The sequence below is a fragment of the Scatophagus argus genome, chromosome 5 (genome assembly GCF_020382885.2).
Source record: "Scatophagus argus isolate fScaArg1 chromosome 5, fScaArg1.pri, whole genome shotgun sequence".
NCBI classification, from domain to species: Eukaryota; Metazoa; Chordata; class Actinopteri; family Scatophagidae; genus Scatophagus; species Scatophagus argus.
The window spans coordinates 23532692-23548306 of NC_058497.1; the positions used below are offsets into that span (position 1 = coordinate 23532692).

General features: G+C 44.5%; 3 protein-coding genes across 5 annotated transcripts; 1 reads left to right on the top strand and 2 right to left on the bottom strand.

The window, feature by feature from the left end:
- Positions 1–510: 510 nt before the first annotated feature.
- psmd8 (proteasome 26S subunit, non-ATPase 8) lies at positions 511–4297 on the bottom strand. The gene is made up of 8 exons (XM_046389827.1): positions 4173–4297; positions 3831–3942; positions 3146–3218; positions 2925–3027; positions 2668–2833; positions 2270–2370; positions 1763–1874; positions 511–1435 (listed from the first exon to the last, which is right to left on the bottom strand). Exons 2-8 carry the CDS (start codon positions 3933–3935, stop codon positions 1298–1300), a joined length of 798 nt encoding a protein of 265 aa, XP_046245783.1. The 5' UTR covers positions 3936–3942; positions 4173–4297; the 3' UTR covers positions 511–1297.
- nup88 (nucleoporin 88) lies at positions 3986–6571 on the top strand. Its single transcript, XM_046389814.1, has one exon. It carries the CDS (start codon positions 4048–4050, stop codon positions 6199–6201), a length of 2154 nt encoding a protein of 717 aa, XP_046245770.1. The 5' UTR covers positions 3986–4047; the 3' UTR covers positions 6202–6571.
- A 2157-nt stretch (positions 6572–8728) lies between these two features.
- ehd2b (EH-domain containing 2b) lies at positions 8729–15398 on the bottom strand. Of its 3 annotated transcripts, none has more exons than XM_046389815.1 (7): positions 14933–15398; positions 13298–13788; positions 13027–13203; positions 11894–12012; positions 10398–10810; positions 10126–10290; positions 8729–10037 (listed from the first exon to the last, which is right to left on the bottom strand). In XM_046389815.1, the coding sequence occupies exons 2-7, from the start codon at positions 13516–13518 to the stop codon at positions 9489–9491; spliced, it is 1644 nt and encodes a 547-aa protein (XP_046245771.1). In that variant the 5' UTR covers positions 13519–13788; positions 14933–15398; the 3' UTR covers positions 8729–9488. The 3 variants fall into 3 exon arrangements, with proteins under 3 accessions (XP_046245771.1, XP_046245773.1, XP_046245772.1); XM_046389817.1 differs by having other exon boundaries at positions 11915–12012; positions 14933–15394; XM_046389816.1 differs by lacking the exon at positions 14933–15398 and having other exon boundaries at positions 13298–14902.
- Between the last annotated feature and the right edge of the window lie 217 nt (positions 15399–15615).

The window sequence follows — 15615 nt, forward strand, 5'->3', positions numbered from 1 at the left end:
TCCTCCCTCAAGGTGCTGCCCTGACAAAAACTGGCCTTATAAAAGAAAAGATGCATGGGCAGGAGCCAGACATCAGCCTTTCAGTGCCTCCTGAACTCCAGAGTCACTGCCACCAATGTACTGTGCATCACTCCTGTTCCTGCAAGGTGTGCTTAAAGCCATTTTATGGTTAAGACAGTTTAACGCAAATAATCTTAATAACTAGTACACAATCTTAGGTCTGGAAAGTAAGAGGAAACTGTTTCGTTCTTCCTTGTATTTTCCTTTAGTCTTATCACCCAGTAAAATTCAGTAAATAACTTCTTTGCTCACTACTTCCACAGGTCTCATGAATGCCACATTTGAGTTTCTATACTGAGAGGACGGAAGAGATTCTCACCGATGAGAGAAGACATTCAAAATATTTGTTACTTAAAAATAAGTAAAATTGTTACATTTCTGTAAATGACTTGCTACACAGGAAAGTTCGAGTTGTGTCAAAAAAACAAAAAACAAAACTTGATGCACAAAGTTGTTCAAAAAGTTTATTTTCCGAGTCATTTATTGCAGACAAAGATTTGCAACATGAGATCAACCGGATTACAAACCATCTAGGGAGGAAGAGGCATTACCATTTAGAAAACACTCACAAACTTCAATGGCAATTCTCTCAGTTGCTAGGATACAAGGCAAGGGCAATACATTTCCGTGAGCGCTACTAACGGGAAAATGAACTTTGTATACAAAAAGAGTTTGCTTGAATTTGTGGGGAAAAATGTTTTGTGTTTATAGTTTTATGTGACACTGAAATGCAAAGTCACAGGGTGGTGATTGTAATTAACTTTTCCTGTAGTTATGAAAGAGCTGAGACACAAGGGCTTTCACTGTAGTGGCTGGACCGGATGTTATTGTCTTTCAGTCACCAGCTGGGAACTGCATAAAATTCTAATGTTGAAAAATGGTATCTTGTATAAAATAATTAACTGTAACACTTAGAAACCCTAAAATATTTTCAATAAAGGTAAATGTGTAGCATGTGCTGAACCGACTGATCTCCTCTTATTCTTTTCATTTTGTTCCCCCTGTTATAAAATGAAAAGCAAACTGCCAAAGAGGAAGACCCGCAGACAGATTTGAGAATACAAGAAAAATAAACGTTGACTGATTTCTTTCTTATGTATGGGAATCAAATCAAACACCCAAGCAATCGATGAATTCATATTCCTCAGGGAAATGCATTTGAGTTGACTGGATGTATACTGGACCAACGGCGTGTTGAGTGTGTCTGTACATGGCTGAGTGTGTTCCTGGGGGCGGATTACACAATCATTTCCAGCTGTCGTGCATATTCGATGACCTGTTGTGCCAGCTCCGTCGAGGGGATGGTCACTTCTTCTGTCCGCTGCTGCTGACTGGTGAAGGAGTAATAACCATCTGGGCTCAAACTCCATCCCCTCTGCGATGAAATAAAATAAAAAATGAGCTGTTCAGTCAGTCATTAATTTGTAAGAATCCAGCATGTGTAGCGTTCATAAGTCTTAAGTTATTTATTGCTGTGTTTTGAACGAGACTTGTGTGACGTTACACTCTTTTAAAGGCAAAATGACAAAATGTTCAATTGTACTCCTTGCTGCTTGTTCCGACTCTTAGAATGTTTAGTTACTGCCTCTTTATTTAAATTTAAATCACATCTGCCGACATCTTTCACTTCTTGTAATCTCTACTTACAACTTAAAATCTGACATATAATTTGAGTTTAATTCACAAATGAAAACACACAAACCTTCTTGGCATACTCTGTCATCTTCTTTGGGGAGCTGAAGAAAAGCACGCGGGTGGCTTCACTGAACTGGATCTGCTCATATGCTTTCTCTATGCAACCTGCGATCTCATCACTGCAATTGAAAAGGTCATGCTTTTAATTGAAATTATCTTTAAAATGCAAAGTCATATTCACTTGGTCATGCCGAGAAGTCAAAAATAACTGAGACTGAATTGTTTCCTTTGCAGAATCCTCATTTTTTTTCTATATCAAGACACCTTACCATTAATCATAGAAAAGAAAAGGGAGAATGTGTTTAAATGTTACATGTTACATGTTTTGGTAAATGTGTTGAGAATCATTACATATTTAAGTACTTTCCATGGCCATGCTATTACATAAAGAAAAAAATTAAAACCACAATATTTACTGAGACCCAATGAAAACAAAGATGCACATCAGTGACAAAGCACACAAAGAAACAAGTGCAGAAATGATAGCAGGCATTGCTGCCATATTGATTCTCACCGAATTGTGTCAAGCAGAATATCTATAAAAAAGGTGTAGCTCTCAGCAGGGATGTTGCCTTTGGCAAGAAATACCTTGTTGTAGCTTCCCTCCATCAAGTACTGAAAAGGCCATGAGAGGAAACAGCACGTCAAGGTGGGATTTACATACAAGTTATTTTTGACACAGTGTTAATACTATGCAAAAACAGCAAATTTCAAAGAGCGCTGCATTAATCGGGAGAGGAAAGTTTTGATATGTTGTGCCAATTCATTTTTTCATTTATATCTTTGAATTAATAATTTGATAGTACTAACTGGATGCAGATATAAAAAATTATACGCACAATATCTAGTCCCCGCAGAACAACAAACATGAAACCCTGTGTTTGTGTTTTGTTTAGGGGAAAATTACCTCACCTGCTCTAAGGACACTGGGTGTCTGATGTATACGTTGGTCTGAATATCTCGTGCACTCAGTCTCTCTAGTTCTGTGTGAAACTCAGACACACGGTTTTGTGAGAGCAGGAAGAGCAGGTTCAGACCAAGTAACTGGTGCATGTAGGCAGCTTCAGGCAGCTCTTCCCTTAATGATGAAGAAAAGGTGATGTTAGAGAACCCACACTGAGCACTATGCAACAAATTCCCTGTATACACAAATAAGAAGGTGACATTACTTGTAATCAAAGTAGTAACATTTTAGCTGGGCCATGTATCTCTCAAAGGATGGGATGTCCTTCTTGAGGATGCTCCACAAGGCTCCAATTTCAAGAACATCACCTGAAACACAGACACAAATATGTCTTAATTAGGAATATCTGCTTGTTAACTTTGCCAAATACTAATTTGTGATCAATGTGAATGTTGTTCGTCCGCTTGGCCTGCCACTTGTACTCACGAGCTAAAATGAGCTGCTGCTTGGTGAGCGCGGACCCACTGGTTGGTAAAAAGTTCAGCTCCAGTAATGAAACCTGTCAAAAGTAAAATAAAATTAAATTTAAAAAAATGTTTTAAAAAAAAATGAGGCTCATTTAAAAACATTTCAAAAGTATTATCCAATTTGTTGGTCATAATTTAAAATGATGACATTAATACTTCATAAAATAATTAAGTGCTCTGCCATATTTCACAACATATTTCAACAGATGAACTAAAAAATTATAATATCAATAATTAACGTTAATGAAACCAAGCAACAAAATGTCGTCCCAATGAACTGTGGTTCAAATGTTTATTTTATTTGTCAGCTGTCAGGTTAAAACCAGTTGTACAATGAACTGACGAACGTAAGTTAACGTTTACATTAGAAACCGTGATTACCATGGTTTGTTTCCTGGCTGTCCTAGCTCCTAAAACGATTAAATCGACTTTTTAGAGTCATGTAATTATGAAATGTGAGCCCAATGTTATAATCGTAACGCGAAAACAATTGTATGAGCCTAAAGTTTACCCAATACAAAACTCTACACCAAATGTTAGCCATGTTAGCCTGAGTTAGCATGCTAACGCTATTTGCTAACAGCGCTAATTCTTGTAAACAGGAAGCGTTCCGGGTTGAACTCATAAAATCAAAAACAGACTACCTTCAGTTTGCTCAGAATTTCTCCACATTTACTCAGATTTGGGTTTTTCTTGTTCCATTCGGCTTTGAGTGTCTCATACAGCCCCGCAGTCTCTTTCAACGCCATGGTGATTCTGCAAAATATACGACACCGGCCAGCGTAATACGTTAAATGACGTTGATGTCGTGAAACACTCGTATAGCTGGAGTGTTTTCCTTGAAACGAATTGTGGATCAAGATGGCGGCATACGGTGCTGAACGGTGGTTGGATGCCTTACCAAACCATGGCATTTTCAAAAAAATACGACAGAACCTGAGTCTGGATTCCAGCGCAAATGAAAGGGGGGCCGCTAAAAACCTCACCTTTTGTTTGGGTGCGGACTTCTTCGTGTGGGACGACGCAGACCGCGTGTTTTACACGACCAATTTGCGGCAGTTAAACTCGGAAGAGAGTAGCGGGAACTATCAAACACTGCTGTGTATTAACCCTCCTCTCTTCGAAGTGTGCCAGGTGTTGCTAAGTCCAACGCAGCACCACGTCGCTCTTATCGGCCAGCGGGGTGTCTCTGTGCTGGAGCTTCCTCTGCGGTGGGGCAAGAGGTCCGAATTCGAGGGTGGAAAGAGCGAAATCAACTGCAAGACCATCCCGGTGGCGGAGCGCTTCTTCACCAGCTCGCCGTCGGTGAATCTGCGGCAGGCTGCTTGGTACCCCAGCGAGGCCGACGAGCCCCACCTGGTGCTGCTCACATCCGACAACACAATTAGATTCTATGGTTTGAAGTCGCCCCAGACATTGGCCAAAGTCCTGCCAGTGTCGCAGTCGGAAGATGACAGCAGCGTCCATCCTCCGGCCCGTTCCTACGCAGCATCTCTTGGAGAGATAGCGGTGGCGTTTGACTTCGGGCCCGTTACGTCGCCCCCTCGGCAGCTGACGGCACGGTGCTCCAAAGAACAGCTGGTCTACCCTCTGTACATCCTCTACGAAAATGGGGAGACCTATCTGAGCTATACAAGCCAAGCAAACGGTCTGAGCATAAGTAAACCCGTTGGACCCCTGCCGATGTATCCTGCAGCAGAAGATAACTACGGCTACGATGCTTGCGCCATTCTGTGCCTGCCGTGTGTTCCCGGTATCCTGGTCATCGCCACAGAAACTGGCACGCTGTATCACTGTGTGGTGTTGGAGTCTGAGGAAGAGGAGGAGGCGGGGGCAGTGGAAAAGTGGATCCGAGGCTCAGAGGTGGTGCCGGCTCTCTACGTGTTTGAGTGTGTCGAGCTAGAGCTCACCCTCAAAGTAGCCACAGGAGAGGATGAGGAGCCTCAAGAGTTTGATTTCACCTGCCCGATCAGACTGCACAGGGACCCTCTGTGCCAGCACAGGTATCACTGCACCCACGAAGCAGGAGTACACAGTGTGGGGCTAATCTGGGTCAACAAGCTGCAGAAGTTCCTCCAGTCAAATGAGGAGGATAAGGACAGTCTCCAGGAGCTGGCTGCTGAGAAGCGATGTATTGTAGAGCACATTCTTTGTACCAGACCGCTACCGACCAGTCAGTCGGCTCCGGTCCGTGGCTTTTTGATTTTGTCTGACCTTTCCTTGGGCGCCACCATGATCTGCATCACCAGCACCTATGAAAGCATTCTGTTGCCCTTGCTAAGCTCCATTCGCCCCCCCTCCCCTCCCCTGCTTTGTTCCAGTCCGGGTCCAGGCTCTGGTAGCTCCCCTCTACGCGGGCTGGCTGACAACTCCTTCGAGCAGCACATCCGGAACATCTTGGCCCGAAGCTCCACCAATCCTCTTGTGCTTAAGGCTGGGGACAAGGACACATCACCACCCCCTTCGGAGTGTCTGCAGCTCCTCAGCAGGGCCACACAGGTCTTCAGCGAGGAGTACATTCTCAAGCAGGACTTGGCCCGTGAAGAGATGCAGAGGAGGGTGAAACTCCTGACAGGTCAGAAGAACAAGCAGCTGGAGGAGCTGGCTCTGTGCAAGGAGGAGAGGATGAGTCTGACAGAGGCAGCCGAGAGGTTGGCTGATAAGTACGAAGATGCAAAGTATCGTCAGGAGACCATTATGAACAGGGTCAAAAGAGTACTGGGCAGCCTGCAAAGCCAACTGCCTATACTGTCAAACAGTGAAAAGGAAATGAAGAAGGAGCTGCAAACCATCAGCGATCAACTGAAGCACCTGGACAACTGCATCAAACAGGTGAACATGAAGATGGAGTACCAGAAGACACAAGTGGACAAGGAAGCGCCTGCAGCCAGGACAACAGTGTCACTCAATGCCCAACAGAAGAAGGTTGTTCAGGATGTCCTCAGACAACAGGGACAGCAAATTGGTGACATGATGAAACAAATCAAAGACATCAAAAATCATATCAGTTTCTAGGGACTGCAGTGATCAGAAGAAATGTTTTGGAAACAGCTGGGGATTATCGCTCAAATGTGTTTTTGACTACACTTATTAAATCTTGCTTAACTGAAATCTATTTTGTATACACTGATCAGTTGACCTTTGATACTACGTGTTTTGTCTCTTAATAACTATACAATAGCTTTTCCTTTTTGTCTTGCATAACATATTTGCATATTTGTTTACATGGCTTTCTGAATGTGAAGGTTTCAGTCTGTGCTTTTGTCAGAGCACAATATGCTTTGTGTAGGCAGGGAAAATGGGAAATATTTTGAGCATATATATTTTCAACATTCTCATTGTTTGGATTAATTAAAAAAAATTAAAGTTCTCTCTAACTAACTTTTATCATTTGTGAGAAATTATATCAACCAGTTACTATTATCCAAGATAATTTATTTATTTATTTTTTTAAAAAAGGTGAAATTAGAAGATCATTTAAAAACAGACTTACTTCAGTATAATCTTCCTAAAATAAAAATGCATGTTAAATATACTGCAAAGGCGGAGAGGGGGATTTTAAAGGATAACTTCGCATTTTTCAGTTTGCATACAGACACATGAATGTTGTTCATGTGTCTGTATGCAAACTGAAAACTGTTAGTTGCTGATTGTTATTCCCTCTGGCCTTGAAGAGCTTCCTTCCAACTGCAACTCCAGAAGAGAAATCGAAGTCCACAGCCCTCGTTTCATCCGGCACTGTGTATTAGAAACACTGGGCCGAAGTTGCGTCTGTAAGATAACCACTCGATTTGTCCAACCTGTCAGTTTCCAGTGAATATGAAAAAGCTGTTTTGCACAAAAGGATGACACATCATGAATGATTTCAGTGCCAATGTGGGCACTAGGAACAACTACAGCAACCAGTAACATTGTCAACATATTACATACACCACAAATTAGAAAATACACAAACTTATCCTTTACAGCTGTGTGCCTCCAGTCTGCCATCTACAGTTGGGCAGTGTTGTGTGCAGTTTCAGTGTAAGGTTGCCAGGAATCGTGAATCCACCAGATGTCACTCCTCTCCAGAGTTGATGACCTCAGTTTTGTCTTTCATGGCAGGTTTGCTGGTGAGGAATTCCCCACGTAAACACAGAGTGACGTACACGGGGACCCCGGTTTCACTGAGTAAGCTTCGTCGTTGGGGATGTTTGGTGTTTGTTGTGGGGATCCTCTGCTGTAACTTGGGCCTCCACCCCACTGATGTAGCAGCACTGTGTCCCTTGATCTGAGCATCACATTTTTGGCATGGTTTATGATTCAGCAGATTATTTATGTAACAGAAGGGCGTTGTTTAAACTGATATGGGGATTTTTTTAAGGCAAGGCTAGAAAATACAGACAAAGTCAGCTTAAGTTAATGCATGATCAGGACATTTCAGCTACCTTCAGTGAATTTTGTCACTTTACTTTTTTCCCCCACATATCACCTCCCTCTTTCTCTCTCACACAGAAATACACTGGAGAGGGTGTGGTGTGCTGCAGGTCCAGCTCAGAAACTCTCCAAATAGGGGATGTTGTTCAGTCTTTCATAAAGGTACAGTGTCTAGATCCTGTGCGTGAGCCTGAGGAAACTTAGCGGACCCTAGGAAAGGAGATATTAATAACTCCTGGGCCAGCCCACCACATTCTTCATATGTGAGTCACTGTAAGGCAGAGAGCAGGGAGGAAAGGACTGCTTTGCCTCTGCTTCTCATTTGTGTTTCTTTCCACGGAGGGGTGGAACAGAAGAGGGAGGCTGGAAGGCCACCCCTTCTTCTGCGAACCATGAAAGCCTTATGTGCGCTACACGGGACACATTTTTGTGCTCACACTGCATGGTTTACACACAGCAAAAGTACTTACAGACATGTTTAGTGAAGGAGTGAATGTGGAAGTTGATAGGGATGAGGGGGGTGGGCTGTATTTAACTGTGTGTGTGTGTGAGAGAGAGAGAGAGAGAGAAAGGCTTCAGATGGTGGGAATGAGGGGAGAGAGCCTTGGAAAATGGTGGTATGGGGACTTGGCAGGGGAGAGTGTGACTCACTGTTTATCTGGTCTGTCACCGAGAGACCGAGTGAGCTTGATAGAAAAGAAAATCTTGTTAAATAAGAGTGCCAAATCAAATCCACTCAGCTATTACTTCTTGTGCTTTATTTTTTTTTTTGGGGCAGTCGTGGATCAGCGGTTAGGGTGTCGGACCCGTAACCGGTGGATCGCTGGTTCGATTCCCCGTCCCGGTGTCCATGGCTGAGGTACCCTTGAGCAAGGTACCTAACCCCCACTGCTCCCCGGGCGCTGCACGCGGTCGCCCACTGCCCCGGGTTTGCTGTGTGTGTGTGCACGTCACTTGGGTGGGTTAAATGCAGAGAACAAATTTCGTTGGAGTGAGTTCCCTCCAATGACAAAATATGTCACTTTAATCACTTTAATCACTTTAATCACTTATGCTCAAGTCACTCCATGTTTACCAGCTTTTGTAGGAACTTTTAACTTACAAACGGGTCACTAAAGAGATGAGACACAGTCAGGGAATTTTATTTGGTTATAAGAACAGTTGGTGGAGCTGTGTACAGTAGTCAGTAATACATCATTCAGTCTAGTTGAAAAGTTCACCTCAGCATGTTCTTGTTTAAAACTCCTGCACATACAAAACAACAGCAACAGTTACAAAAATAATATATAAAGTGTATGCACAAAGTTGTCATGTAAAGCAACAGAGTGAAATGCATTCAGGTTATTAGATTTGCGCTGCCAGTTTGATTTTAAAATGTTGTTTTTAAAAAACTCATTTGAGCAATATACATCTTTGTATAAGAATCTGTAGACCACACACTCACTGGAAAGCCCACACCTCAAATAGCATAACCCTACAAACGATCTCCTGTGTAATACTGGGACGCTCAAATAAATGCTGAATACTGTTCAGACTCTGTTTGCTTCTGCTCAGCAAACACAAGAAGATATATTTTTGAAGCTCGTCATAAAAAAAGCTAAATTTGAAGAGTCCAAGATGCGAAGCAACCAGACCCGTGTGACTCCTTAATACGTAATCATTTGCAGTAAGCTCTCTAGTCTCAGAGGATTGACTTACATTTCTAATACAGTATGTTCTATTGTGCACGGACGAAATCAGTCTCGGAGGAAAAGCTGAACGCGTTAGGCTACAGACGACATTTTGACTTGGGTCTGGGGCGGGGGAAAACACAAGAGCAAATAAAAACAGTAGCATAGGCGCGACAGCCAAAAGAGAAGAGTCTCTCCAGCGACTTTGTGACATGTCTATGCATCAGAACCCTTCTGCCTGCGTTTGGAGGGCGGGATCAGACGTGTAGGAAGCTCAGGGGGTAGACCGTGGCCCTCCAGCTTGACCTCGATCAGGTGGCTGGCCAGGGCGAACTCTTCGTCATCCAGCATACCATCGTGGTCCAGATCCGACAGCTTCCAGATGCGACCCAGCACCGAGTTGGGCAGGCGGGAGCTCACCATCCAGTCCTTAGCCTTGGGGCCGCTCAGTTTCCCCTCATTGGGAGCGAGGTTATAGAAGATTTCATCATATTTGGGCTTGTCTTTGGTCACCACCCAATCCTCCTCATCTTCAAATTCCTCTCCGTTCTCCTCGGCAAAGGGGTCACCCTCGGTGAACGGTCCGGCACGGGTCCCAAGGAAGGCTCCACCCTGCACACCTGGTTGTTCGCCCGCTTCCAGCTCCTCCTGCCTCAGGAGGGGCATCAGTTTGGCGATGTCAGAGGCGAGCAGCTCATCCAAGGCCGCCATCAGATTAGGCTTCAAGGTTTTGAACTTGGTGAAATCATGAACCATCAGTTGCTCCTTCAGAAAAGAGAACGGTAACATTGTGTGAGTCAGTAAAGTTGAAATGTAAACTCAGTAGTGGAAACAGACACAGACTCAGACTAACCTGCATCTTAGCACAGTCTGGGAAGTCTCCAGCAGAAATGTTGTGCTGCAGCTGGATTTTAGAGAAAATAACTGGCAGCTGGTAGATCAGATTCTTCTTCTTGTTGTCCTTCCTGAAGACGGAAGGCATCTCCTGCTTCAGATAGCTGATGATGTGGGCGTGGACCTGGGATTCAGAAAAGCATACTAAAGGTTTTTAACACACAACTAACATGACCAGAGCGCGGTAATTGCAACCTGTTAATAATCATTTACATGCTAAAAAAAACCCACCCTAACCAGGCGAGCCCTCTTGACCAGGTCGTTGAGCTTGCGTAAAGCCGCATTGCGAGGAAGGTTTTGGATGTCGGCAAACAGATCCTCCTCCTCCAGCTCAAACAGCTTACGGTTGTCCGTAACCATCAGCGGCTCTGACCAGAAAGAGCCGATGTAGACTCGCAGAACCTCCGGGGTGCCGAACACTTTCCCCAGGGACCACATGAGAGCGCCGTACACTCGCATCAGCTGCTGGGTGCCCACCATGTCTGCCTTGTTGAGCACCACACGGAGCTTGTCTTCGTTTCCTTTCAGGGCGCCGATGGCCTCCGAGAACTCGTCGGATATCTCCAGTTTGTGAGCATCGAACAGCAGGATGATGCGGTCCACGCGCTCCGCAAACCAGCGCAGCACAGCTGGGAAGTCATAGCCTGATTGAACAGCAAAAGGGTTGAAGACATCGGTGTCCATAAAACTAAAGGTGCCGTATGCACTAAGCAAAAAGAGAGGCAGGAGAGGGGAGAAGGTCGACACAGACACAAACCCTTCACGCCTCTTATCAGCTGCACAGGCACCAGGCCTTCAGTTTATACAACATAAAACAGCAATTCTTTGAGCTCTAATATGTAAACACAAGTCTACAAGTTTAACATGAGAAGTTATCATGTTTTTGAGTGACTTCTTCACCGGTACGAACATAATTATGCATGATGGTCATTTTCACCCAAATTACAAAAACCAGGTTTTCTGACATGGCATATTGCTTTTTGGATATCCATCTCTGGATGTTGTCTGTGCTGCTCACACAACTACCTGAAAGAAAATGAGCAGCATCGTCCCTTTAAAAACTTTGTCCCAGTTGCCCTGGATCTACCACAAACTTCACCGTGAGCTGAGTTTGGAATATCCAGAGAAACCGAAGCCCTCTTTCAGCCGTGACATGTTGAAGTTGAGTTTTTTTTTAATGTCATTTGTCAGGGCTGCGAGCACCGCAAACAACATTCCATTCACCTCCACCTAATTGGGGTGGAGGCATAAATCTCGCAGATGGATTTATTTTTTTTGTTTCTGTTTTTTGAAACCTCAGCAGATAAAACCAAAACTATCTGTGAGATAGCAGCAGTGCTAAGTGAGTACATATGTGTTTCATCATTTGGACTCGTTAAACTTGTTAGCTGCTCATGCAGATTGACTTGAGCAATAATGAGTTACTTAATGCGTGGATGAATAGGAAAGTGAGAGACACTACAGTGACATGATGATGATGATGAAAGTTATTTCTCAAAAGCACGTTCCTCAAGATGCGCTGATGGTGATTTTGTCTGCACTTTCTCTTTTCCTGGTTGTTATTTTGTGGCTGCTTGGTGATATTTTTTCTTGCCCAGCTGTCACATGGTGCTGTGGCAGAGCAAACTGGTCCCATGAGGTTAGCCAAGGCGTGCCAAGGAGATGAGTTTGTGAGCTGACGTTCAGGGATGTGTGTCTCTGCAGGACCCCCCATGCCCTCTCCTCACCTTTGCTGCTGCCTCTCTCACCTCGGCTCACTCTCTGCTTAGCACCGGACAGGATCCCCGGCGTGTCAATAATGCTGATACTCTCCAAGACCTGGTTGGGCATCTGGGCGCACTGAAACCTATTTTCATCAGCAGACGGGGAGTTCAAAGAGTTCAGAGAGGTGATTTTTGTTTGAAACACTGACACTCGATTCTAAATCATGCGAAAAATGGTGAAGTCTTATCAAAGAAGCCAATGTGATCTAGGGAGCAGATTGGAGCCTGCCCTCTCCACACACCCCCACCCCTCCCACTGCAGACCATTGTGTGCAAGGAGGCCTCTCAATGCTGTGGGCTTCCTGAAGGAAAATGACCACTACTGCCAGAATCAAACAATAAGGCCTGCTAACGATGTGTGGCTTAGAACAACAGCACCACTTCCTGTGGCTTATGAGCTTAACGAGCCCACCGGCTCCCAGGACAGGAAGTCAAAGCAAAAGCAGAGACGCAAATACGTTCGCAAACACACCCTGCAGAGGGAGAGAGGGACTCTGCTGGAAAACTGGCATCACAAATCTCAAAGTAGAAGCCCAGTGACAGCACTGTACTCAATGTTCCCATCACGTGTGGCCTGCATGTCCATGTTTCTAAGCAGCTAACAGCACTTTATTAAAAAACATGCGACTTCTTTCTGGGTTTACATCAGTGGAAAAACATGCACAGAAATCTGGCAGCCCAAACCGTAAACAGAGCAAAAGAAAGAACTTCAGTGTCTCAAGGTTTCTCTTAGAGGTTCCCTAAGCCTCACAAAGTCTGTGACTTCATTTATTTATCTTTGCCCCGAAGGGCTGTGAAGCCCTCTGACCTCGTCTTTGAACTTGCGTACATCGCAGTTCCTGTCTGAGTACATTAGCTTTCATCACCCTCTTGGGTGATATCGCTTCCTTTCTCCGTTTTTCCACAAATAAGGCAAGTGCCTCCCAGCTCTGAAATTTGGCACGAAGACTTGAAATTCCAAAGAGCTAAAAAACTTTCTGTTATCTCTCCTTCCCTATTTTCCCTCTCTTGCACAGTCTCTCCATTTCATACTGATCGTATGGCTCCCACACTGGAATCGTTACACAACACGCTGTGAACAAAGTCCCTGCTCTCACCTGTTAAGGAAGGTGTTTCCAAAAGGGTTGAGTTTACGGAAAGGCTTGTTGGGGTCTACAATAAGGGCGTTCCCGGGGATGACTCCTTCCACCTCCCCGTGCATGATGGCAGTGAAACAGTCAGTGGTAGGTTCAGGTCCCACCCTGCTTCCAGGAATATCCTGCTCCAGTAGATACCTGTCAGTCACACATATCGTCTGGTATTCACTCAACAAGTATACAAAACTGAACAGTGAACAAATGTTTGATGCAGAGCTGTAGATGTTCTTACTTGATAAATGTTGTCTTTCCGGTGGAGTATTGTCCCACCACCAACACCATAGGCTTGTTATCAAAGTCTGCATCCTCTAGACTGGCAGAGTGGAAATCATGGAAACCATAGTACTGCTCCAGAGGCAGGAGCTTCTTACGATACAAGGACTTGAGCCCTTCTGTCACAGTGCGGATCACCTCAGGCGCCTTCTTCACATTTTTTCGCCCCCAGCGTGACATGTTGATTGACTAATAAGATGATAGGGAGCCTCTCAGAAAAAAAAAATGCTGTCAGAGTGTGTCTGTTTGTTTGGAGCCTTGCTTCCTGTGGCCAAACCTTGGAAAGCCTTCAGGTGTTTCCTGTATTTATGTGAACGCTGTTCACTTGTCCTTGAAGCGTCCTCTGCACACGCCGAGGGGAATGATAGGGCAGATGATAGGGCAGATGTCTCGTTTGAAGTCTGGATCTTCCCCTTTGAAATCAGCTGCCACACTGATAACTTTTAGCCCCTGAAATGCGGACAGAAACGGAGAAAAACAGAGATTAATCCGAATGGAGAAAAAGAGATGAATCCCGATGGGTCCAAAAAGCGTCTCAATGTTCTCGCATCTGGTGATAAAAGTCTGCCACAATGCCCGAGTAAAGATGTGGACTGTGGAGTAAGCTTCAGCCCACCAGGAGTCTGCCAAGCATTGTCAGTGCTTGCCTGGAAAAAGTTAGTGTTCACGATGGAAAACTTGCAAACCCAGCCCAGCGTCAGGATTTGCACAGGCACAGCTCATTTCTTTACAGTCAAAGGAGCAAGACATTCCTTTCATCCCCAGCAGTTCGTCTCAGTGGAACATGAATTACATGACTTAATTGTTCATGTAAGGGAAAGACCTTGTAGACAGCAGACTACACATGGAAAAACAAATTTAACCCTTGAGTAACAATCTTTTTTTTTTGTTTTTTTTAAACTGTCGTCTACAGAAACAGTGGATTAGAAAGTGAGTCATTATTAGAAGCAGACAGCCACAAAGGCAAGAAGCATGTCAGCAGAGGTTAACTCATCAGTGGAGAGCTTCTTTATTGCAAATCCTATTTAAACATGGATGAAAAAAAAAAAGAAAATTTGCCCGGGGGAGAAAAGGCAGCACAGTCCTGACATGTCATAAGACCAGTGTGGAAGGAGTTCTAGTCAAAATGGCGAACCCTGCAGACCTACAGAAGAGACATTAAATATAATTTGACTGCCATTACATAAAGAAGTACTGTGACGGCCAAACTGTACGAGCAAAAGTTACAGGCTTCTTGAGTGAAATCAAAAGTGTGGCCAAGGTGCTGGGATCAATTTCTAAAGTTTAAGGATGGTGAAAAATGCCTTGTGGGTTCATGTACCACAGTTGCAACACGGTTTTGGACTCAGAACGAGAAATGTAACATGCAGGAGCAACAAGTATCAGAGAGGTCACAGCCTGCTTTAATGACGGAGAAGAGACGGAAAGTTCGCGATTTCATGAATTCTGAAGCTGAGCTGTGATCTTTGCATCATGATAAACAATCAAGGGTCATTTTCCTCTACCGTATCACGGTCTGGCCACACATATTTAAGTAAAAATCTGAATACAAGCTGATCATTACAGCCATTTAAAGGTAAAAAGCAGTATTTACCACGTTATTATGGAGAAAGCAGAGACTTCTTCAAGCACCTTGAGCTCGCCCTTCTCTCCAGTCTTGCCCTCTGGAGCGCTTGGAAAATATTTTGACTTGAGGACACAAAAACAGTCAGTCTCTTGGAGGAGCTGCTGCTACATGCATGGGTGTACCTCTGACAGCAAATAGGAAGCCTGAGTGGAGCGCCAACGCAGCGAGATTACAGAGGATCGTTCTTCTCCAGGGTTTAATGCATTTCAGATGAGCTCCAGATCTGGCAAAGATCCTTACTCTGCTTGCTGAAAGAGCGTAAGGCAAACACTGAGACACACACACACACCACACTGAGGATAAGTTTTCTCACCCGTTGCTTGCTTCTCCTAGTTTTAACACACCTCCTCTTCCAGGGATGCCTGGCAACGCTGTGGGCAACAATGACACTCTGCTCAGGGCAGGGATGGTCTGCGTTGTGGTCAGAAGGCGTGGATCTGGAGGAGAGGCGTGGTGGTGGTGGTGGTGGGGGGTGTGAATAAATAATTTGGGTGGAGTCGTATTTTTTTCTTTTTCATCCTCACATGACATAACTTCACTGTATCCTTGTGCATATTTTAGATAAACACAACCTCATGCTGCACCCTTCCAGCTGTGGCCTCTTAACTCCTCCATGTTTTTCTTTCTACTGAGCCTACTGTAACATGTCA

What these genes read in the sequence shown, in the direction of transcription:
- nup88 (XM_046389814.1), top strand. Translation starts at nt 4,048, where the DNA reads ATGGCGGCATACGGTGCTGAACGGTGGTTGGATGCCTTACCAAACCAT.
- psmd8 (XM_046389827.1), bottom strand. Translation starts at nt 3,935, where the DNA reads ATGGCGTTGAAAGAGACTGCGGGGCTGTATGAGACACTCAAAGCCGAA. An exon ending in TGTTACTACTTTGATTACAA is followed by an intron (nt 2,834 to 2,924) that starts GTAATGTCACCT and finishes TTCATCATTAAG; the next exon opens with GGAAGAGCTGCCTGAAGCTG. An exon ending in TGACAGAGTATGCCAAGAAG is followed by an intron (nt 1,436 to 1,762) that starts GTTTGTGTGTTT and finishes ATTTCATCGCAG; the next exon opens with AGGGGATGGAGTTTGAGCCC.
- ehd2b (XM_046389815.1), bottom strand. Translation starts at nt 13,518, where the DNA reads ATGTCACGCTGGGGGCGAAAAAATGTGAAGAAGGCGCCTGAGGTGATC. An exon ending in GGAAACACCTTCCTTAACAG is followed by an intron (nt 12,013 to 13,026) that starts GTGAGAGCAGGG and finishes TGATGAAAATAG; the next exon opens with GTTTCAGTGCGCCCAGATGC. An exon ending in AGAGGGCTCGCCTGGTTAGG is followed by an intron (nt 10,291 to 10,397) that starts GTGGGTTTTTTT and finishes TCTGAATCCCAG; the next exon opens with GTCCACGCCCACATCATCAG.